The sequence below is a fragment of the Gopherus flavomarginatus genome, chromosome 3, assembly GCF_025201925.1.
Source record: "Gopherus flavomarginatus isolate rGopFla2 chromosome 3, rGopFla2.mat.asm, whole genome shotgun sequence".
Lineage (NCBI taxonomy): Eukaryota > Metazoa > Chordata > Testudines > Testudinidae > Gopherus > Gopherus flavomarginatus.
This window is the reverse complement of record NC_066619.1, coordinates 280,514,368-280,538,952: the sequence shown is the minus strand read 5'-3', so window position 1 is coordinate 280,538,952 and position 24,585 is coordinate 280,514,368. Positions and strand designations below refer to the sequence as shown.

The 24,585-nt window shown below is 43.2% G+C and overlaps 1 protein-coding gene across 6 annotated transcripts in view; it reads left to right on the top strand.

The window, feature by feature from the left end:
- Nucleotides 1-24,585, top strand: part of SLC4A11 (solute carrier family 4 member 11) — a 177,604-nt gene that overhangs the window by 91,950 nt on the left and 61,069 nt on the right. For all 6 annotated transcript variants that reach the window (XR_007773012.1, XM_050943352.1, XM_050943354.1 and 3 more), the window contains exons 7-9: nucleotides 5,446-5,569; nucleotides 11,524-11,730; nucleotides 20,195-20,279. Coding sequence is in view for 5 of the 6 variants with exons in the window: in XM_050943352.1 (XP_050799309.1) it covers nucleotides 5,446-5,569; nucleotides 11,524-11,730; nucleotides 20,195-20,279 (416 nt within the window). In the remaining variant the exon portion in view is untranslated. The remainder of the gene's footprint in view (nucleotides 1-5,445; nucleotides 5,570-11,523; nucleotides 11,731-20,194; nucleotides 20,280-24,585) is intronic.

Sequence of the window (24,585 nt, the reverse complement as noted above, 5' to 3'; positions counted from 1 at the left end):
TATCCTCTTTATTTTTTTCAATAAAATCTTCTGATGCTGCAGGGAGGTTCAAACTTTTGAATGTCTTGGACTGTCTGTACTGATTACTTCCTTTGATTTGGAAGGTCCATTTTAGGAGTGAAAAGGTCTCACAACTAAATCAAAGTAGGGTATTTTTGCTAAGAGAGCACATTGTGATGGTTAGATCTGTGGAGTGGTCATCTGTATTGAACTGAAGTCACCTATTCATTTCTAGCAGGTTTACTTATCTCTCCTATTGCAATAACCAGCCTCCCCTCTGCTATATTTTAATAGGTTTCCTACAGGCAAAAGTCTTAATACTCGGTTAACTCTTAGATTCATAGATTCTAGGGTCAGAAGGGACCAATGTGATCATCTAGTCCGACCCGCTGCACAAAGCAGGCCACAGAACCCTACCCATCCAGTTCTACAACAAACCCCTAACCTATGCCTGAGTTATTGAAGTCTTCAAATTGTGGTTTGAAGACCTCAAGCTGCAGAGAATCCACCAGCAAGTGACCCATGCCCCACGCTGCAGAGGAAGGCGAAAAACCTCCAGGGCCTCTGCCAATCTGCCCCGGAGGAAAATTCCTTCCCGACCCCAAATATGGTGATCAGCTAAACCCTGAGCATGTGGGCAAGACTCACCAGCCAGCACTCAGAAAAGAATTCTCTGCAGTATCTCAGATCCCATCCCATCCAACATCCCATCACCAACCACTGGGCATACTTATCTGGCGATAATCAAAGATAAATTGCCAAAATTTGGCTCTCCCATAATACCATCCCTTCCATAAAGTTATCAAGCTTAATCTTAAAGCTAGATATGTCTTTTGCCCCCACTACTCCCCTTGGAAGGCTGTTCCAGAACTTCACTCTAATGGTTAGCAACCTTCGTTTAATTTCAAGTCTAAACTTCCTAGTGTCCAGTTTATACCCATTCGTTCTTGTATCTACATTGATACTAAGCTTAAATAATTCCTCTCCCTCCCTTAATATTAATCCCTCTGATATATTTATAAAGAGCTATCCAATCAACTATTTTGGTTTCTAGCTCCAAAATCCACAAGCAGTACAAGGAATTGTGTAACTAGCTGTGTAAATTGGTTTTTGTGCTAAGAAATTAAGATTGCAGCCCTTAATTGGAAAACTTTTCAACAACAAGACTATAATTAGCTGTCCATCAGCTTGGTAGCCTTTTAGAACAGGTCTTGGTTAACTTTATTTTGCAACTTTTCCCATTTTGACTTGTTTTTATTACTTAAAGGAATACTAGATGATAAGTTTAAAAAAAAAAAAAAAGGTAAATCCTGAAAAGTTTCCAAAAACCATTTGGAATAATTCAGATCTCATTGAATATGTTTCTAAAGAATCCATCAGTGAGTCATTGACGATGAACTAAGCATAAAATAACTCATTTGGATGAGTTAGTGCAAATCCCATGGGCATATATGGCACTCTTCTGGCTAAGCACAAGGAAGTTATCTTGTTCTGGCTGAAGAAGCTATTGGCTTTTAACATGCATTCTGACTTGGCAGAACAGAGTGTCGTTATTTCATTGCTGGGCATTGTCTAGTTTTTCACGGACAGTCCCACGAGGGAATTGTTGATGTCAGTCTGAGTGTCATTCCAGTGTCGTGGCTCATGTTTAATGTGAGATTTTCTTTTTGGTTCATATCATCTCCTTGCTTTTATTTCATCTTTTTCCATTAACCACTTCAGCTCTTTCATCAGTTCACTGGCTTGTTGGCTGGTATCCACAAAGGTGTCCTGGCAGGAAGGAACTTCTGTGTTACTGAAGGCTATTTTGCAAAGAGAATCTAACCAGTATCAACTGTTAATCCCAGTGCTTGCCTCAATAGGCATCACCTCTTCTTCTAACCATATTACATCCATACAATGGTCACCATTTAGACAAAGTCAACAGTTACCCCACTCCAGTATATACCGTATTGTTCCCTATTCTAAGTCTACCATAATATGTTTACTCTTGATACATGTTGACTTTTTGATGGTGACCACCAAAATTTTGTGTGTACATCAAACTTGTAAGCTTTGTTCTGAAAAGCGAGAGAGCTGCAAGTGTGTGTGTGTGTGTGTATATATGTATATGTATATATATAAGGAAGAAGTTGAATGCAAGTATTTTGTCTGCAGTCAATGCCTACAATCATTTATTCAGCTAATGATGGTTAGGTTGCGTGGCAGTGGAAGATTGCTGTATGTGTGTTTTGCCTGAAGAAAAATTAAAACTTTCAAAAGACTTTGGAGTCATCAAGCTCTGCACATTGTTGTCAGAGTAGCTGCATGATCTTACTATTGTTAATCATCTTTCTCTGACATATAGTCTCCAGTAGACTGGAGTGCACAAATGCAGTATCATATTTCAAATTAGGCTCTGATTTTGCATTGAGAAGCATAAGCACCTGCGTAGAGCCCCAAACATGCCTTAATGTAAGATCAGGACATTGTATTGTAGGCAACTTGAAACAGCGATAGTGTTATCTTAAGCGTTTGTTCAGCACTTTGCACAATTTGGCCATGATCCTGATTGAGGCCTTTGGCCACTGCTGGAATACAAATAACTTTCAGAACTCCAGGCGAATCTTCCTTTTTAAAGAACTGTGTTAATCACTGAGCTTAAAGGCTAAGGAATGAAAGTGTTGACTCAGTGAGCAAACGGAGCAGAATACAAGAGGGTAGATTTTGCTAACAGTACATTAACTGTTCACCTCTCCATTCATGCATGAGGTTTTACCGATTAATATGGGTGAAGATATGATGACCTAAGATGCTGGACAACTTGACAGATATCCTATCAGTCCCAAAGCTCTAGAAAGTCCATGTGCTTACCCCAGCTATCTTGCTGAACTGGAACCCCCAATTGACAACACAAGACGATTTGGGTACATTCAGACTTACCCACCTCAGTGGTTCTAGATTAGATTAAGATTGATTTCAGTTTGCTGCAAATTGTTGAATTCACTTTTAACTCTGTTTTCATTTGTTCCCTGTTGGAAAGGTTTATTGTAGATTGTTACCAAATGTGTCCGTTAGTAACTGTAACCTTCAAATAATTGCCACTCAAGAAAAGACTGCAGATAAACAGATTGAAAAGTGTATGGATGCATGCACAGAACTTTAAATAGGTTTATTTCTATCCCAAGGGTATGTGTGTATTTTCTGTTATGAGTCTGATTCATGTAAAAAGGGGAAGAAAGGGAATGTGACTAATACAGTATAAATATGTGAAATCCTGCACCCTTCCACATATTCTGTATCATACAAATAATAAAAGGAACGTAACCATCCCTTGCATCAAAATAAGTATGTCTAACAATAGCCTGTCAAGTTGTTAGTTTGCATAAATCAAGTAACTTAATTATCATTGTCCATCAAAAACCTGTTCACTAGTAAAATGCCCCATATGGATACACTTACAAGCTAACTTTTCAGACCTGTATGGAAGAATTATTAATTCAGCTCTGGTCCGCACATCCCCTTCTCTCCAAGTCGTTCAGGGACTGCTATTGATATGTCATTTAAGTTGAAAATTAAGGTGATAAACTATGTTAAGAGAAAGGAAGAGAGAGACTGGACCAAAGTACTGAAGCCCTGTCCACATCCTTTAATTGCCAATCGTTAATTTGGCAAATATTCACCTGAAAAAAAGCAATGATAACAAAAACAACAAGGAGTCCAGTGGCACCTTAAAGACTAACAGATTTATTTGGGCATAAGCTTTCGTGGGTAAAAAATCCACTTCTTCAGATGCCTGGAGTGAAAATTACAGATGCAGGCATTATTGTACAGACACATGAAGAGAAGGGAGTTACCTCACAAGTGGAGAACCAGTGCTGACAGGGCCAGTTGGATCAGTGTGGATGTGGTTCACTCCCAATAATTGATGAGGAGCTGTCAATTCCAGGAGAGGAAAAGTTGCTTCTGTAATGAGCCAGCCACTCCCAGGTCTTACTGAAGCCCAAATTAATGGTGGTAAATTTGCAAATGAATTTTAGTTCTGCAGTTTCTCTCTGAAGTCTGTTTCTGAAGTTTTTTTGTTCAAGTATGGCTACTTTTAAATGTGTTATAAAACGTCCAGGAAGATTGAGGTGTTCTCCTACTGGCTTTTGTGTGTTAATAATGATAATAACAGTAACATCATCTTGCTGATATTTATTACATTAAAAATAATGTAAACTCTCATGTTGCAAAATCAAGCACTGCAATTAGGATGGAGTATCAGGGTTGTGTGCTATTCACCCCAATAGTGAAATTATTATGCATTATCTGCTACTGTGTTTGTAAAGAGCTGCCAAGTGTATTAGCAGAATAATTAGCTGTGGTTTTATTGGTAGTGTGATGGTGTTATCCGATGTCTAGCATAGACTTGGGGTGTGATGTTGGACAAATCACCTTGCTTTGCCTCAGTTTCCCCCCTGGTAAAATTGTGAGAATTATGGCTACCTGCCTTGCCAGCGTGTTGTGGTAGTTGAAGTAAACAGCAAAGAGAATGCTCCAAAACGTCTGTTAGTCTATAAGGTGCCACAGGATTCTTTGCTGCTTTTACTGCTCTTTTGTGATGCCCCCAAATGGCTTCCATGTTTTAATAAAAAATGTTTTGTTTTTTAACATTATTGTAACTCTTGTCAATCTTTGAAAGATCTAAATGACTGCTTAATTCTTCAACTTTCCTCTCTAATGGACCTGGGAGATTTCCAACTCAAGTTTCGTCACTGAGCAATGTTGTCACAATTTTGGTCCTCTGAAGGCTGTCTGACTTGTCCAGCAAAAAAAGGGAGGTCAGGACCTGATATTTGTAATGTATTTAAAAATAATCGAAACCAACCAAGCAGGGAGGGGAAAACCTCTTGAAAACAAAAACAAATATTGAGGCATCTGCTAAGGAAGGAATGAGAGAGAGAGAGAGAAGCAGTTTGTTTGTTGGCTTTTATCCTTAAATTGTTTGCAACAGCACTTTGAGACCTCTGGATGAATGGATCTACGGAAGTGCAAAGTACTTTCTGTTTATTATTCTTTTTTAAAAATAAAGGGGGAACCCTCTAGCTAGAACTCTGTGCAATACTGAAAATTTAGGGCAAGTTTCTTTATTGATTTACTGGCTATTATATAACAGCTGGGACAGATGAAGCAAAGTAAGGCCCCAACCCTTGCCAGCTACTCTGTGAGCAGGGCCGTGCTGTCACCGAGTGCCTTTCCCACTGAGCAGCTCGCAGGATCAAGGCCTAGAAAGGAAGGAAAATCAGTGCCATTAGAATGCCATTTTTGTCTTTTTACAAACAACAATGTTTAAGCCACCTGTTTTCACCCATGTATATTGTATCATAGCTAGAACGGGAATATTTAAAACCTTCATTTGGCAGAAAGGAGAGGGTCTCATGTATTGTCTAACCTAAGCCATAATATTTCCATCTCACTTGACAGTTGCACTATAAAGTCTCTTCAGCGACGTCATGTTTGCATCAGCCGCCTGGAGAGGCCTCAGAACTGGGGGGAGAACTCCTGTGAAGTGAGATTTGTCATCTTGGTTCTTGCGCCTCCTAAAATGGTGAGTGTTTCTCCATCATTCACTCTTGATGCCTCAGAATGCTTTTCTGATAGTTGTCTTGTGGAGCTCCACTGGGGTGCAAGACCACTCATTTTCTAGATGCAGGAGGAAGAGAGCAGGACTGAGGTCACCAAAGTGGGTTGTCTGCCAACATCTCCTTCTGACTCAGCAGCGAGCACAAGGTATAAAATTATGACAGATGACTTTACGGTTCCCCAGACTTCTGCAGTCTCATGATAGAGCAGAATGGCTTCCTATCTAGCATTGGAGCTGGAGCTTGGCATGGTCTGTAAGTCTGACTATGACTGATCTCATATCATGCTCTTGCCTCAATGTGTAGCCTATACCAATAGGTTATTTGCTAGGTAAAGCATGGGTATAAGTTACGGCAGTAATGTAATGAGCCTGCAAGGCCTGTAAGACAATAGCTTAGCTAAAAAGGCCTAAGGTTCGAAAGCCCTAGCATAAGCAGCTAACCAGAAGTAACCCTAGATTGGTGATACTCAGACCTCAGTGGTTCTTGAACCAAATTAGCGGTCAGCATTACCCAAAAGATCCACAGTCGTGTGAATTCTTTGTTTTATTCACTCTAGTATGATAGATTCGTATTTAAACAGCATGACGGGAAGTCTATATTATTCTCGCAGCAAATAAGTTAATAACTTAATGCAAGTTAATAATTGGTCAGTAACATAGTAAAAGCATCCTGATTGGTTAATAACTGAGACTGGTTAATTGAATCACACAGTGTTTTAAAATCATGGGCTGCAGTGAGCGACAGGAGACACATTTAAAGAGCCACTTGCAGCTTTTGCGCCCCGGTATTACTGCCCTAGATCACAACATATAACGCTGTAATGACTGAACCGCAGACAAGTAACCACAAGATGCTAGATTAGCCCAAGATGGTATATTTTGAGGTGGTAACCTCTGCTGATGTCTGGCCACCAGTGTGCCATGGTAACTAATTGACGTACGCGCTAATAAGTGTGAGGTGAAAGCTCTCAACCTGTGGGAGAAGGGCATGCCAAGCTTAGGAGGGTGAAGAGATACAAGTAAGGAGAAGGGGAGGAAACCCCTCCTGAACATGCTTAGGCATAGGGGCATCTGCGTAACACATTATAAAAGTGGTATCCAGACCTGTGTGCCTTGGGAGATGCCAGGACGTTGAGTGGTGGTGATGAGGAAGGTGATGATAGTCATAGACTTTAAGGTCAGAAGGGACCATCATGATCATCGAGTCTGACCTCCTGCACAATGCAGGCCACAGAATCTCACCCACCCACTCCTGTAATAGACCCCTGACCTATGTCTGAACTATTAAAATCCTCAAATCATGGTTTAAAAACTTCAATGTGCAGAGAATCCTCCAGCAAGTGACCCGTTCCCCACGCTGCAGAGGAAGGCGAAAAACCCCAGGGCCTCTGCCAATCTGCCCTGGAGGAAAATTCCTTCCCGACCCCAAATATGGTGATCAGCTAAACCCTGAGCATGTGGTCAAGACTCACTAGCCAGACACCCAGGAAAGAATTATCTGCAGTAACTCAGATCCCATCCCATCACAAGCCATTGCGTGTATTTACTGCTAATAGTCAAAGACCAATCTCAGTATACCATCTCCTCCATAAGCTTATCAAGCTTAGTCTTGAAGCCAGATATGTCTTTTTGCCTCCACTGCTCCGCTTGGAAGGCTGTTCCAGAACTTCACTCCTCTGATGGTTAGAAGGCTTCATCTAATTTTAAGTCTAAACTTCCTGATGGCCAGTTTATATCCATTTGTTCCTGTGTCCACATTGGTACTTAGCTTAAACAATTCCACCTTCTTTTGGTTAGGCTAAACAAGCCAAGCTCTTTGTGTCTCCTTTCATAAGACAGGTTTTCCATTCCTCGGATCATCCTAGTAGCCCTTCTCTTTAGCTGTTCCAGTTTGAATTCATCCTTCTTAAACATGGGAGACCAGAACTGCACACAGTATTCCAGATGAGGTCTCACCAGTGCCTTGTATAACGGTACTAACACCTCCCTATCTCTACGGGAAGTACCTTGCCTGATGCATTCCAAGACCACATTTGCTTTTTTCATGGCCATATCACATTGGTGGCTCATAATCATCCTGTGATCAACCAATACTGTGAGGTCCTTCCCCTCCTCTGTTACTTCCAGCTGATGAGTCCCAGCTTATAACAAAAATTCTTCTTATTAATTCCTAGGAGGAAGTTAATGACTAACGCTTCAGGTTGTTCTGCAAGGGTAGCCTGAGTGTACGGGTGCACAGACACTCATTCGGTATGAGCTCTCTCTGCCTGGTTGGGTTGGAGTGTGTGTAACTTTGCTAACTCTATTAATAAGCCTGTTGTAGATACAGAAGGTTTTTCCTAAGTCTGAGTGTTGCGACCGTGCATGTTGGAGTTCCCACTGAACGGTAATTTTAATAATACTGGCCCTGATCTTGGGACAAAGACCTACCAAACCTCAGTGTGTTAATTGGGAATTCTTAGGTAATCAGTATAATTAATATGCAACCAATAGCTCAGTCAATAAATGCACTGTCATATGGAAGATCTGAGCTCAAGTTCTACTTGAGGATGCCAATTGTTGGGCCAGCAGAGCTGAGGTTCTGAAGTGATGCACTCATGCGGGCATGAACCAACTTGGGAACTGTGATACCCTCTGCTGGTTAAACTAGAAATCTGCACCTTTCTCCCACTTCAAGTTGTTTAGCCCCACTCTAGCCATATTAGGTCTGTTTGCAGTGTAGAGGTGGCCTTTTGGAGAAGGGAGGATGTTTCAGTACTTAACACACTGGCCTGGGATTTGGGAAACCTAGGGATATGGCTACACTTACAGTTGTACAGCGCTAGGATATACAGCTGTCTTCATACAGCTGTGTAGGGAAAGCGCTGCAGTGTGGCCACACTGACAGCTACGTGCGCTGTGGTGTGGCCACATTTGCTGCGCTGTTGGGAGTGGTGCATTGTGGGCAGCTATCCCAGCTTTCAAGTGGCTGCAACGTGCTTTTCAAAAGAGGGGGGGTGAGGGGGAATGTGGGAAGGGGGGGGAGAGAGAGAGTGGATTTTTGGATCTGTCAGCTCCCTGCCTTGCAAGTTCTAAGGACTGGAACGTACACATCACCAACTTGCAATCAATTTAAAAGTTTCGAGCCCTTCCCCTACCCCTCTCTTATTCACTAAATGCAAATTATGCACTCCTAAATAGCCTTCAGACCACATAAGCAGCTGCTCAACACAGAGTCCCCCCTCCCCCTCTGCTGTGTGACTTCTCTCTTCAAGCAAACAGCTATGAACCTTCCAAAGCAATTCCCCTGTCTGCCTCCGCTCACTCCAGCAAACAAGAGCTGTGTTTGTTTTTTAGATAAGCAGCTCAGGGGAGCTCGGAGTTCAACCTTTCTTCCAGTTTGTTGTGAGCAGGCATTCTGGGATACCTCCTAATACCCTGGAGGCCAATAATAGCGCTTTTGGTGCCCACACTTGATGAGCAGCGCTGCAATCATTACACCTCAAGCAGACCAGGTGTACAGCCAGCGCTGCAGCCAGGGAGTTGCAGCGCTGGATGTGCCTTGCAGGTGTGGACAGTTACTAAGTTGCAGTGCTGTAAATCCACCACCAGCGCTGCAACTCTCCAGTGTAGCCAAGCCGTCGGTTCAAATCTCTGGTCCACTGCAGACTGCCTGGTCTTGGGCAAGTCATTTAGGTCCATGTTTTAAAAGGTGTTGCTGAGCTCAGCATTATGATGCCTAACTGATTTGGAAGCCTAAGACTCTTTTTCAAAAGGATTTAGGCACTTGGGACGCAAAATCCCCATTTGAAAATGAGACTTGGATACCTAGGTCAGTTAGGCGCTGCAATGCTAGGTGTGGCAATGCCAAAATATCTTTAAAAATCTGGGCCTTAATATCTTTGCCTCAGTTCCCCCTCTGTAAACATGGGGATAATAGTGTTTCCCTATTTCCCAGGAGTGGGTGAGGAGAAATAAATGAACAATTGTGAGGTGCTCAGCTGAGGGTCATAGACAAGGCTGATTTTTTTGAGCATTTATGTCCAGGCTGATTCAGCAGTTTCTGCCTTAATTTTTGTTCATTTTTTATATAAAAATGCTTTTGGCACCAATCACATTGGTGTCTAAAAACTGTACAGACTAAAAACAAACATGCAGATGTCGCCCACTGAATGCAGCAAACAAACTGAGCCCACTCAGCTGTACTGATTTCCTTTTTCAATGTATACAAACTGTGTATACATATGGAGTCAGCAACGTGTTAAGGGAAATCCCGCTGTTGCAGGGAGCAGTGTCAGTGACTCAGTAGGGGGTACTCTTCTCTGAGTCAGTACTGACCTCGGTACCCCATGGCGGTGGTGCAGAGAGTGAGGCCAGTGGCTAGGGGGTGCTGGGCACTCTGCGACAGGTATGAAGATAACTCCCAAGGGGCATATGGTACAGGTGGACAGCATACAAATAAAGGGAGGCGAATGAGAAGCATGTGACTGGTAAAGAAAAGCCATGGTTTGTGCTAGTCTATGATTTTTGTTTTGTTTTTTAAATGAATTTATCTACCAAGCCCTAAGTACGTGCTGGGTACAGTTGCTAAAATAATAAACTCATTGACAATATCGAATTAAATCGCCTTGAGAAATTGTCTGGGAAATAGCGTAAAATCCACACCCCAGTCTTCCCATGATGATGGTGAGGATGGAAAAACTGATTGGTTCTGACTTCCTTGCTTTACCCTGAATCGATTTCCTTATCCAAACAGCGCATTCTCCCCTCCCCACTAGTAGTAGTGTTGGTGGCTGTTATTCTGGTGTGTATTACACTAGCTCCATCCGGAGCCCGTTATGCAGTACAGTCATGAAGTAAAGAGCCCTGCCTCGCGGAGTTTACAATAAGTCTTAACTCCCTTTTGTCGATGTAGCAGGCTTGCAGACCAAACTGGCTGAGAGCGCTCAACCTAGAACAAACTGCTGCTGTCTCTAGATGTTTAAATCTACAAAGTGCTAGCGATACTGTCTCGGGTGATCTCGAGCAATGTGCAGGGTCTTTTGACAGTTGGGACACAAACTCTCTCTGGAGGATTAAAATGAAGATATTGTGCAGTGCGTGCAATCTAAAGTATTCTACATCTGTGCTCCTGAGTGGTGCATTGGAAGAGCCCTGAAAGCTTTGCTAATGTTAATTAAAAAATCATCTGCCAATCTCACTTATCTAAATGACTATCAAAACTCACCACAAAATGAAAATATAAAAGCAATGATTATGTTTGTGTTATAGCCAAAGGATACTGTTCCTGTGAGGCTTTGGAGCTCTTCGGGGGAGAGCCTTTTTGGACTGTCTTGTTGGATTGGATAGTAGGGGGTGTTCAGCACATGAAGGATAGAGAGGGTTGAAGTATTGTGAAATAATCTAGAGTGGTTCCCCGCCCCCCCCCCCCCCAAATATCTGCAGAATATACTTCAGAAGTCACCTTAATCTGATGGTTTCCTATGAGACTTGGTCACGGTAGTCTTTAACCTTTTGGATGTAACTTTCAAAACCTATGTCTTGTCTTTGAATCTAAAGTTCTACAGCAATTCATTGAGACGAACCTACAAATGACACATACCTAACATCACAATGGACTTTGGATCAGTCTCTCGATGCTAAAATCGTAATGTTGTGCTTGAGATTGCAATGCACAAACCAGTTCCCCTGTAAGAAATGGTCTCTCAGCACCGAAGCCAGGCTGGAAGCATTTGCTTGCTCTTCCTGCCCTGATTTGCGTGTTTGTGCTAGCGGTGATTTCAGGTGAAGTGTGGAATCTTATGTTCTAGTCTTGACAGGCAGGTGAAGGAAGATTGGTGTTTTGGGTGGTATTTATTTTGTTTTGAAGTTTTACAGTTTTTAAACAATTTGAGTTTTTGTTATGGTCCCTAATCTGCACATCCATTTGTTTTCCTCAGAAAAGTACAAAAACTGCCACTGAAGTGGGCCGGACCTTCGCCACGATGTTTTCAGATATAACTTTTCGGCAGAAGCTTCTAGAAACAAAAACCGAAGAAGAATTTAAAGAAGCCTTGGTACATCAGCGCCACCTGCTGACGGTGGTGAATCAGAGACCCTCAGCCGTGAACGAGGGGCACAAAACACACAGCCACAAGCCGCTCAAGGTAGGGCGAGAAAAAATCTAAGTCCTGGCTTTCCGCTGTTGTTTCTGTTTAAATAAAGTGCAGGAACCTGGTTGATTATTCATGGGCTTGAATTAGCCCTAGTTATATATTAATGAGTTTATGCATCTCCGTCCTCAAAACAGACAACTGGGTTAGGTCTACACAGCTGCTGGGAGCGAATCCCACATCCCTGGGTGACTGACTCACACTATCAGGGCTTGGGCTAGTGTGCTAAAAATAGCCATGTAGACATCACTTTGATGGTCGGGCTTGGGCTCGGGCTCTGAAGCCCACCCTACTCCTTAGGTTTCAGAGCCCGAGCTCCAGCCTGGGCAGGAATGTCCAAATTGCTGTTTTTAGCACACTAGCAGAAGCCCCGCTAGACTCACTCCCAGCAGCTGTGGAGACACACCCTTTTTGTCACCACCAGCTAGTTCTGCTGAAATGTTCTGGTTTCTTATGCCGTTTAACTGTATCTCTTTTGCAACAGTGAAAATAGAGTAAAAAGCACGATTGCCCCTTTTTAATACCTGAGAAATGCAATGAAACTTGTGTGTGTATATATATCTCCATGTAACAACTTCCCACTGAAAATTAAAGGAAAACTCTTCAAATGATCATGCTTAATGAGAGCTAGGATGGATGGATTATTGTAAATTGCCAAAGAGAGGCAAATGCACTTTGGCATCCTCAATCGGGAAGATAGCAAGTCTGTCTCTGAAGAACTGTAATCTTTACTCGCATGATCATCACTTTGATCTGAGGGTTTCTTGGCTCCCCTGCAGACAGAAATCCTTTGGAAAAGTGACATCTCTTAGCACGCATGCCACATCTCCGCTTTGTCTTCTGAAGCTCCCTTAATGTCATCCTTGCACCCTGTCTGTTCACACACAGGTTTTATCCAAGCTGAAAAGCTGCACATCTAAAAATAAATTGGTGCATGCCACTTCGAATCTCCTACTCTTTTCCCTAGACTACAAGTTATGTGAAGCTTTGAACAGCCTACGGTGTTCAGAGTAGAAACTTTCAATACAAATCCCATGTTCTGGCTGGTTTTCAGAGTTTAAAATATAATGGTTTAGGACTTAGTGAAGAGCACAAAGAGGGCAGCCTGCCTGCCCTTTCTTACCTTGATCCCAGTCCTCTGCATTTTAAGCACAGAATCCCTTCTTCCAGAGACAAGTCTATAGTAGGTGACTCCTGAGCTCATCTAAACCTCATTCACTCTGGGGTTCAGGTTTGCAGAACCAGTTTAAGTTGTAGAGGGGTAGCCGACCTGTAGGAGAACACTTCAGCCTCCCTGGCCACACAGTAGCAGATGTAAAGGTAGCCATCTTACAGCCAAAAAAAAAAAACAAAAACTTCAGGACCAGATTTCAAAGAGAAACTGCTGAGCTTCAGTTCATCTGCAAAATTTGACACCATCAGCTCAGGATTGAACAAAGACTGTGAATGGTTTGCCAACTACAAAACCAGTTTCTCCTCCCTTGGTGTTCACACCTCAACTGCTAGAAGAGGGCCTTATCCTCCCTGATTGAACTAACCTCATTATCTCTAGACTGATTCTTGACCGCATATTGATACCTGCCTCTGGAAATTTCCACTACATGCCTCTGACGAAATGGGTATTCACTCACGAAAGCTTATGCTCCAATATGTCTGTTAGTTTTCAAGGTGCCGCAGGACTCCTTGTTGCTTCTTTAAGCTGGTTACAAGCGATTTGAAGCAATGTTTTTTCTTCCAGTGCAGGTTAAACCCTTTGATCCCTTTCCTCTGAAGCCATTTCTGTAAACACTGGGGCGTGTCACAGTAGGAAACCACAGCCTCTGGGTGAAAAGTTTAACGAGAATAGGAGTATGTCTACACTGGCAAGGTTACAGCCCTAGCAATTACAGCACCACTCAGAGTGCTGAAGGGAAACCACTGTTTTGTGTTCACACTATCCGCTGCCTGCGTAATAGCGTGTTCACACTTGCGGCACTTGCAGTGGTATTCGGAGCGGTGCACTCTGAGGAACTATCCCACAGAGCATCTCTTCCTCTTTTGCCGCTAAGAGTTGTGGGAAGGCAGAGGGGGCTGTGGGGCTTTCTGAGTCCTATCCCAATGCCCCGTGATGCATTGCTTCACATCCCAGCAATCTCTGTGCTTCTGTCCACATTTGGTGCCATCTTTCAATGGTTTGTGTACTGCGTGCTCTGCCTCTCCGGGCTGCAGGAATGGATCCCACACTGTTGACCAACATGCTGCTCGCTCTCACTAACACATCACGAGTGGCAGTGGAGTTATTCCTTAAACTACAAAGGCAAGAGCAGTTCAACATTGTTCTTACCACGCGTAGTAACTACGGCAGGAGATTGCTTGTGGCATTCACGGAGGTACTGATTATAGTGGAACGCTGCTTTTGGGCTCAGGAAACAAGCACTGAGTGGTGGGATCACATCATGGTGCACGTCTGGGATGACAAGCAGTGGCTGTAGAACTTTTGGATGAGGAAAGCCACGTTTATGGGACTCTATGATGAGCTCGCCCCAGCCCTGCGGCGCAAGGACACGAGAATGAGAGCTGCCCTGCCATTGGAAAAGTGATTGCACTGTGGAAGCTGGCTACTCCAAACTGCTACCGATCAATTCCTAACCAGTTTGGAGTGGGAAAGTCGACCGTTGGACACGTGTTGATGGAAGTGTGCTGGGCCATTAATCGCATCCTGCTCCGAAAGACCGTGACTCTGGGCAACGTGTGTGGCATTGTGGATGGCTTTGCACAAATGGGCTTCCTTAACTGTGGAGGGGGGATAGATGGCACACACATTCCATTTCTGGCACTAGACCACCTAGAGACCGACTACATTAATCAGAAGGGGTATTTCTCAATGGTTCTGCAGTCGCTTGTGGATCACCGTGGGCTTTTCAGAGACATTAATGAAGGCTAGTCCAGAAAGGTGCATGACGCACGCATCTTTTGGAACACTGGCCTGTTCAGGAAGCTGCAAGCAAGGACGTTCTTCCTGGACCAGAAAATCACTATAAGGGAAGTCGAAATGCCCATTGTGATCCTGGGAGACCCTGCCTACCCCTTAATGTCGTGGCTTATGAAGCCATACGTGGGGAACCTGGACAACAGCAAGGAGTGGTTCAACAACAGGCTGAGCAAGTGCAGAATGACAGTTGTCTGTGCTTTTGGCTGTTTAAAGGCCCACTGGCACTGCTTATATGGGAGGCTGGACCTGGCTGATGACAATATTCCTATGCTCATAGCCGTGTGCTGTACACTGCATAATATTTGCGAAGGGAAGGGTGAAGCTTCACTCAGGGCTGGATCGCTGAGGCTCAGCTCCTGGAGGCTGAGTTTGAACAGCCAGAGGCCGGCATGGGGCCATAAGGATCAGGGATGCCTTGAAGCACCAATTTGAAGCTGAAAGCTACTAAAATTTTGTTGCTGTGCTCGGGAGTGCAGTGTTTGTAATGCTAGGACGTGATTGTGATTGGTGCAGACAATGCACTATGAAGGTGTAAGAAAATTGCCTGTTGCTTTGTAGGGCTCTGTTTGCTTTCAATTAATGGAATAAAGATTGTTTTCAAACCAAGACAATTCTTTTATTAAAAAACAACAACCGGAGAGAGAGAGAGAGAGAGAGACAAAAAACCGCACTGAGGGGGATCGGGGAAGAGAGGGTCCCAGGACTGTTAAAGATTTGTGTATGTCCAGGTGTCATATGCAGCCTTCTCCTTTGGAGTCCAGTGCAGAGGGTACTGTACGTCAGCAGGGCTAAATTGCAGAGGGATGGGTGTTGAGTGCAGTGCGTACTGGGAGTCTGCAGTGCTGGACTGTGAGCGGGGAGGAGTGGAATGCTGCAGGTAGAGACTAAAGCCAGGATGCTGATAACGGTGTGTTGGAGATGTCTGGGGGGTGCAGGGGAAAGTGTTTTGCGACAGCGGCTGCAGGGGAGGGCGGGCGCAGAGCTATTCGATTAGCAGTGCTGGTGCACCTGGAGCGTGTCTGCTCAGCGCTCCATAATGTTTAAGAGCCGCTCCATGGCTTCGTTCTGGCGTGCCACGTTCTCCTTTGGTTCCTCTTCTTGCTGTCCTGCCATTCCTTCAATTCTTGATTTCCAGCTGTGGAGTGCATCATGACATCACGCAGAAAGTCCTCTTTTTAGTTCTTTGTGGCTGCTTTCTAATTCTGCGCAGCCGTTCAGCTGGCATTAGCATAGAGGGAGGCTGGGCTCCCCAGGTCATATCTATGAAGCCAAAATGCAACATTTTACAGAACCAGTATTGGTTGCAATAAATCAGAGACCACTGATTTAAACACAGCCACTATTCACATACCTGTCACTAACCAGCTGACCCCAGGCAAGCACACGTGAGCCACATGAACCCCCAAATGGTGAGTAACCGCAGGGGCGGGGGAAATCAGTGTGCCAGGACCATACTGTATACTGGACGTGTGACTCTTGGAGAGAGGCAGCATTGGGGAGGGGGGGCTTATAATCATTCCTGTCCCCATATTTTCCACAGGCTGTGTTCATTATGGAATATACCTCACTGCTGAGAGTGAGAAGGGAATCAAGGGAGGGTCTTCTCCAAGACTGCGGCTTCCACCCTGGCCCTTATGCGGCTCACCTGTATGTAGCAATGTTCCCTCCAGCAAAATGGCGTGGGAAAGTTACCCTTAATGGGGCAAGAAACAAAGCAACTCTGCCAAAGAACCTGTGGCAGCAGATTGCCCAGTATCTCCACGAGAGTTCCCTGGAGATCTCTGAGGCAGATTCCTGTGAAGCGAAGGAGTCAATCAAAGCCTGTTCCGCCGCTCAGACTAGGCATGTGGTGGTACGCGCATCATACAGACACAAGCCTGCGTTCTGCAACCCTGCTGCCCCCAACAACTCGCTTCAGCAGTTCCCAAAATCAAAGCCATTTACCAGGGCTAATCCGTGAAGGATTAATTAGTCCCTGAAGGAGCAATCCTAGAGGTAGGAGAAGGATGGAGTCACAATCACAACAGGAATAACTGGAATTAGCATGTGTGTCTAAATGGAGTGTCCACCTTGAGCCTTGACCAGGAAGAGGTCACTGGAAACCTCGTTGAGAGCCAAGAGTAGGATGGAGAAACCAGCTCAAAGAGGATCTAGAATGGAATTAAAGGGGCAGCAGTTACAGATTGTGCTGGATGAGCTTGGAGATAAAGGGGAGAAGGGGCAATAATTGGAGGAGCGTGACTTTTTAATAATGAGAGAGCCCAATTCATGTTTATGTGGTGAGGGGGAAGGAAACTTCAGGTGACTGAGAGGATAATGAGAAGGATGCACGTAAAGGAGGTGAGGACCCAGGGGAATTTGGAAGTCACTGTTTAGGGAGTGAGGGCTTCTATCCATTCTCTTTGGCCATTCATGTGAAATCACTGGTACTGCTGTTATGAGGGTATTAGAGACCAGAAGGGAAGCAAGAAGCTGATTTGAAGTTACAAGTATAACTTTAGCCGAACAGAGCTCTCAAGATGGTTATGGAGAAGAAGGGGATCAGGAGCCCTGATGAACAAGCAGGAAAGTGGGATTATGACCACCTCAAAACTTTTAGCCATGTAAGCAGGCTGGGCTTTTCTTCTCGCTAAGGTTCTGCCTTTTTGTGTGTGTGTGGGTATCCTAGAGAAACATACATAGGCTGCCACCCCTTTAGAGGGAAGATCATCAGCAACAATAGAAGCTGATGGCTGAAGCTGACTCCTTTTAACAAATCCTGTCCTAAACTTGCCTGATACACAGTTAATTAAAACCCAACAAAAACTGAAATTTTAGTTTCCCTGATAAACTTTTTAAAAGTAATAGTTTCATTTCCTTTGGGCAGCTGTTGTGTACGCCATTGTCCACTATGACATTTTAGCCAACCAAATAGCCCAGTGATAACATTCTTCATTCAAGTAATATGGAGAGAGGAGCAAGGTTCATAAATCTGGAATAAATGAGCAGAAACACCAAATTTTCCCTTAATTCACTGCATGCATACTTTTTTTCTTTTTAATTTGTTCCTTATATGCTGTCGCCACCACTAACACCCAGATCAACCTCCATTCATATGCATGAAGGCTACCGGGGCAGGCACTGAGTTAGCAGCTTGTGCTAACCACACACATGGGTGCAGTCATTTTCTCTTTCTCCCCTAAGGGTAACCATTCTGATGGTGGTTCTCCTGTGCTTGCTATGGCAAGATGAGTAAACATACTCCTCATTAAAGCAACTGTGATTCTCCATCTGACCTCTGCCTTTGGGAATGTTTGTCTAAAAATAGTAGCCTTTTGCAATACGCTCAAATGTTTCTATCAGAGGGTTTGGGGTTTTTCAGTTCATATTTCCCTAGTTGTTTAGACCACAAACAAGCTGCTAGAGTTCAAATTTCCAACACAAACAAGCAAGAGATCTTTTAAAGAAGGCTTAAAATAAAGTTCTGTGGGGACACAGCAGTAGTACACATGTGCCAGCACCATGCCAAGAGAAACAGGCAATTGACCAAATAGCTGAAGGCCAATGGGAAAAGTAATGAAGAATACACAGAAACTGAACTTGTGGGGGATCCCTTTAGATTATACCTGATTGGGAAAAGTCCCAGTTTTCAGCTCAGCTGTGATCTCTTTCCACTCAATAAGTGATTCCATTCCATGTGAAACGGGTGTGGAGTTCTGTCGTTTGCAGTCAAGTTAATGCCACGTAGAAACCAATCTCTGGTGAATGTTTTATACTGAATTAAATTCATGTAACTGATTTTTAGTGTTGCAGCATTAAAACTTTCCTTTCAAACACATGACTTCCACCCAGCCTTTCACAGATGAATAGTCAACCAAAGGGGAAAGCAGATAAATCTCCACCTCTTTGAGATGGAGCCACCGTCTGGTTAATTCATGTATGTTATGTCTCCAAATTGTATTGAGTCTCTCATTTAGACTGTAAGCAATGTGGTCAGGGACTGTATTTTCTGTGTGCAGTATTGCAACAAACATACTGTTGGCTCTTTTCAAATAAGACCCTTGTAGCCATTAGAGTTTGAAATAACAGCAGGGTTTAAAGATTTTGCACCTGAACTATTGTGTGGTGTGTTATGCTCTGCGTTGGCAAGGCTAGCAAGAGAAATGAAGTACTTTAATTGTTAGATGATTTAGGTTTTTGGAAGGAATTGAATCAAATTTCTCATTTCATGGTTCAAGGAGCCAAATATATTACGTTCTGCTGGCTCTTTGCAAAAGTGCGGAAGTGTGAAGGTTGTTTTTAAAAAACAGCAGAGATGTATTCAACTCCAACAAGTTGCTTACTGTAATAATATTGCCCACTCTCAACTTTATCGTGATTCTCTCAATGGTCGGTGTTTTTCTTAAAGCTCCAGCTGCTGGAATTGGAAGGCTACAAGAGAATTTTTTTTTTTTTTTTTAAACAAAAACAAAGGAGGCTTCCAGCCCCGTGGTTGCAGAAGAAAGCCTGATAGCGGAAAGCTATTGCATCCTAAAAATACCAGAAGCAAATAAAAAGAGCCTAATATTTATTTTTTAAAAAGCCATGAGATTCTTTTTAATAAAGATCAGTCTTGTGATGGGGGGACTAGTAGGCGCTAATGATTTTTGAACTTTTAGGGGTTGGCAAAGTCAGGTGTGACCTCTGTTATTGGAAGCAGTTTATCTGATGCAAAAATAGTTTGGGTCCTTCAGATTTACTGGCCTGGATCATCTATTTGGATGGAAACCTAGGGAAGTGGACTTTGTGGGAGGAAATCCCCCAGTCCCTTCTTTTGGAGACTCGCCACATCATCCCTTTAGGGTAGGAGTTGGTATGGAAAAGGCTCCAGGGCCCACCCCAACCTGCAAAATCCTGAGATCTACAGGAGGCTGGTTGTCCGTTTGGAGGCTTGTGCCTTACTCGGCATTGGCTGTGGCGCCTGGGCTACGTTCCTAAACTCAGTCTCTCTTTCTCTCCTCTCACCTCGGTAACATGGCTCCATCAGAGCCTCCCTATTACCACAGCAGCCTCAAGAATCAATTTCCCCGTCTGTGAAGTGGGATGAAAATAACTGTCAAGTATCAGAGGGGGAGCCGTGTTAGTCTGGATCTGTAAAAAGCGACAAAGTTCTGTGCCACCTTAAAGACTAACGGACGTATTGGGGCATGAGCTTTCGTGAGTGCATCTGATGAAGTGGATATTCACCACCAAAAGCTTATGCTCCAATACGTCTGTTAGTCTATAAGGTGCCGCAGGACTCTTTATGAAAATAATTGTGTCTCATGGAAGGGTTACAGTGCATTGGACTATGTAAATTGCTATAGATGTGCTAACTGTTTATTTTTATTATTATTACAAAGTCTGGATCTGAATGGCCCATTCAAAACAATTAGTTTTAAGTGCCTATCAGCACTGAATAAGGAGGTTAATCTTTTTAACAATACACGAGCCTTTAAACTGACACAACATTTCCTTCCTTTCTTTCAGTTGCATGAGTTTTTCAATGTTGGCAAGGGAATATTTGATGACATAGCACGAAGATTTCCAGTGTACGCTTTGGACTTCACTGACGGTAGGTTGGCCAATGTTTATAGAAGCACTGGCCTGCTTTTAATTCTTGTAATATGATGTCCTGTTTACAATATGAATTGAATATGTTCTTTGATATCTCTATTGGCCCTTTTTACTTAAAAGAAAACCAGGATAAAACCTATAAATAATTTCTGAACAGACATGATTTAAGGACTTGAGAAATTTGCAACATTCTCTTCTTAATGAAGATGTTTGTTTTAAGCTAAATTAATTCCCCATTAAATTGTATGTTGATGATTACGTTGATTTATTGTTGGTATCTGCGAAGGAACGTGAATCAAAATTTATCACAAACGAATCCGTTTTAATTGGTACAGTACACTCCCCTTCTGCTGCTGTCTGTGTAAGCCAGCCATCGCTATCCAGAGATGATGTGGGTGTTGAGCACTGTTACAAATTGAAGTTATGGGCGTCTCAGCAGGATGTCTTTTACAAACAATGTGGTCTCATTAAGGTTCATAAGCAATATAGAGAAGCATAGGGCTATAAGCCAAACTAGTTGTTATACTAGGGTTTAACTACCTGGTTTTATTATAGTAGCGTCAATCATAATTTGTAAATGGTCATGAAATTGTATCCGGTATAATTGGCAGTAGGGTGACCACTGTTGGAATACTATGTCTGGTTCTGGCATCCATTGTTCAAGAAGGACGTTGATACTTTGGAGAGGGTTCAGAGAAGAGCCACGAGAATGATTAAAGGATTAGAAACCTGCCTTATAGTGATAGACTCGAAGAGCTCAACCTTCACTCTGTTAAGCTAAATAGATTAAGGGGTCACTTGGCTACAATCTGAATACCTATAGGGGGAACAAATATTTAATAATGTAGCAGTGAAAGATACAACGCGAACCAATGGCTAGAAGCTGATGCTAAACCAATTCAGGGGGCACATAAGGGGTACATTTTTAACGGAATTATTAACCACTGGAATAATTCATGGTGGATTCTCCATCACTGACAGTTTTTCAGCCAAGATTGGATGTTTTTCTAAAGGATCTGGTTTAGGAATTCTTTTGGGGAAGTTCTATGGCCTGTTTTATACGGAGGGGGGCAAACTAAATAATGGTTCCTTCTAATCTTGAAATCCTATGAAAAAACACACATTTTTGGGAGTCTACAACTGTTGTAAAAACTGTCTCAGGACAGAACCTTGGCATGCAAAGCGTCCGACCAATAGCAATTTTTATATTCTATTCACTGGTTTTGAGATCTAGAGTAATGGAAGTTTTAATTTATTACGTAAATTGATTTGGGGGTTCATCTAACTCCAAATAGCTCCACATGTTACAGTGAAAGGTACCAAATGATGTGTCCTGTTAGAAAAGGGTGGAGACTTCCTTACATTCCCATAGAGCCAATGTCCTAAAGTTTGCTGCCCCACAGGAAGCTCTGGCTTTCTACCAACAGGAGGGTCACAAAAGCTGATTGGTCATTGAAAAAATAATTTTTCAAATATATTTTGCAGTTTGTGAATGGCGCAAACTGGTGGAGCCAGATTTTGCAACCACAGGGCCGGTGGGTCGTTAGTGATGGGCTGGGAGAGCAAGTCTGCTCCACACTCACCTGGCAGCAGCTGCTCCTGTCCAACAGGCAGGGCCCAGCTCCCCACTCCGGGCATTGCAACCTGGTGCATGGGGTTGTAACAGTAGCACCATTCATGTTTGGCCCAGCCAATCATGTGAGTCGGTGGCATTGCAATGTGGAACACAGAGTCTGGGTCACGGCGCTCCCATGTGTCGGGTCACGGCGCTCAGAGTGGGGAGCCAGGCAGTGGGAGCTCACTCTCCAGCCCCATATGAACAGTGGTGTCATGCCCCTTCTTTTGTCTATTTTGTAATATGCTTGAAAAGTCACTTTGAGGCAGGGCTGTCAGCCCCAAGCCTTCCCGTTAGCTCCCAACACTGTGGGCAAGGAACTTTTTGTCTTCTACATTGCCATTCTGTTGGGCTGAGTGAAATGGGTCTAGTTTCCTTTTATCCTCCATGTGCTCCATACCCAGTTGTGCCTGAGTGCTGAAGGTGTCTCCAGGCTGTCTGTGACTACCATAAATGTTCAGCAGCAGCTAAATGTTTACAAGGTGGTGAAAGGACAGAGTTTCAGTCTTCCCTAGGTTGATGCAAGTGGGGGCAAACCCTTAGAGCTCGATTTTCAGAGTGTATCATGTGAGCCAATTGTGGGCAAAGATGTGCAGAGAAAATTATTTTCATAAGTGGCGCTCAAGTGCCTAGTGCAGCTAAAATAAGTCATTTCTTTGCATATGTATTTTTGTGTTTGTCTGGTGGATGGGGAGATAATTTATCAGAGTTATACCCCCAGCTCTACCTGTGACTTGCTGTGTGACCATGGGCAAGTCACTCCATCTCTCCATGCCTGGTTCCTCACGTGGTATTGTAAGGATAATATTAACATTAGTAAAGCCCGCGGAGTGCCTTGGATGGAAAGTGCTGGAAGAGTACTAGGTAGTGTGTAGCTTACTACAATGATCCATGCCTTTGTCACCTTAGGACTAGACTATAGCTGCTCTCACTACCTGGGATGACTCAAGATCCGCACTGTAGCTGCATCAGGGTAGCACACAGATGTTTGCAGGCAGGAACCCATCATCCTAATGCTCTCCCCTCTACATTTACTGAAAATTGAATTCTGAATACAATTCAAGATCCTTGTTCTCACATTAAGAACGTTGACTGGGCTCTGAACCCTGTTTTCCCAGAACCATCTCTCTCTCCTCCATACTGTGCTACGCTGCTCTGTGACATCAGCCAACAGATCCCACGTTTCTTTTGTGTTGGGCAGAACGGAGAGTTTTCAGTGGAAAAATTCCTAGGATGGAACTAGCTTTGGCAGGAGACCAAATTGAGCCCAAATCTCTCCCTGCAGACCATGCTGCACATCACACCTCTTAAGTGAACTTTTCCCCAAGCAGCCATATAACAGTGGCACCCAGCACTGACGGAATCTACCACTAGTCCCTATCACTGTGAAGAACTGGCCTAATAGAAGGAACTAGAGCTGAGCCTTCAAGAGGTGGGGTGTGTATTTTTTTTCTTTTGTGAGGGGCACAGAGACTACAACAGGGAATGCTATACAAATGTCTATAAATGAGAGCTAGGCAGAGTATGGAAATGCCATTTTGTGAAGGATTTCAAAATTTGACTTGGTTCTAAATTGAAATGAAATTTGAAACATTTGAAATTCTGTGAAGAATTTTTTATTTTTTTAATTAATCATAACACTTTTTGATTTTGACTTTATTTTTATTCTACAAATTTTTAAAAAATTGAAATGTAAAGCGATTTTTTAAAAAAACATTTTGTTCTGATTTTCTATAGTCAGAATTTTTTTCTGAATTTTTCTCAAACAAAAGTTCACCAAAATGGCACAGTTTTGCACAAGCATTTTGATTTCAATGGAACTGTGTTTTCTGGTGAGTTCTACTATAAATAAAGACTGTAGTATATTTTTGTAGTTTTATGCTAAAAATCAGTGAAGAGCAGGAACACCATGAAAGAGTATGAGTTTAGGTAAGGACCTTTCCTTATTTTGTGTTTGTGAAGTACCTTGCTCATCACTAGCTCAAATAAGCAGAGAAGTTTTGTATGAGCAGTGGTCACAGCTGAAACTTGGTTCAATGATTCTCAGCACTGCACCATCAGTATACTTAGCATTTATGACATAACATGAATGATGCAGTCTGTACAGAATGTAGGTGGAGGGGCTGAGATTCTTACAACAATGAAGAACGCAGTGGTGTAATTCTTTAAGGATACATGGGATGAAAAATAGATGAGAAACAGTGAACATCTTCCACAAAGCACCAGGTTGGAAGGAGAACAAGGCCATGAAGCTTCTGAATCATCTCAGAGCGGCATGGTACTGCAAATGGGGTATTTGAATGAGCCAAACTAAGAAACAGCCACAAGGTTCACGTTACAGAGAAGGCATTGTTTTTACTGAGGAAGTAGAGAGTGCAGTCTGAGCAGAAGGCACAGTAGCAATGTATGAACGGACCAACAAGACCGACCATTAAATTGTCTTTTTGGAGTGTCATAACTGTGTGGGAGAAGGGGGGGGGGGATTTTGCTGTCCTAGTGGCTTTGTGCTCACAGTGAAGATAAGGGAACTGCTAGTGCTAGCTAAAGAAGAATGCTTTAGTTCATAAGAGGCTTGTGTTTTTGTGGCAGAAAGACTAGGGGTGAAATCCTAGCACCTTTGACGTCAATGGAACCAGGAAGTCACAGCAGGATTCTAGGGGTGTGTGTGATCTGTATAGAGATTGTCTTT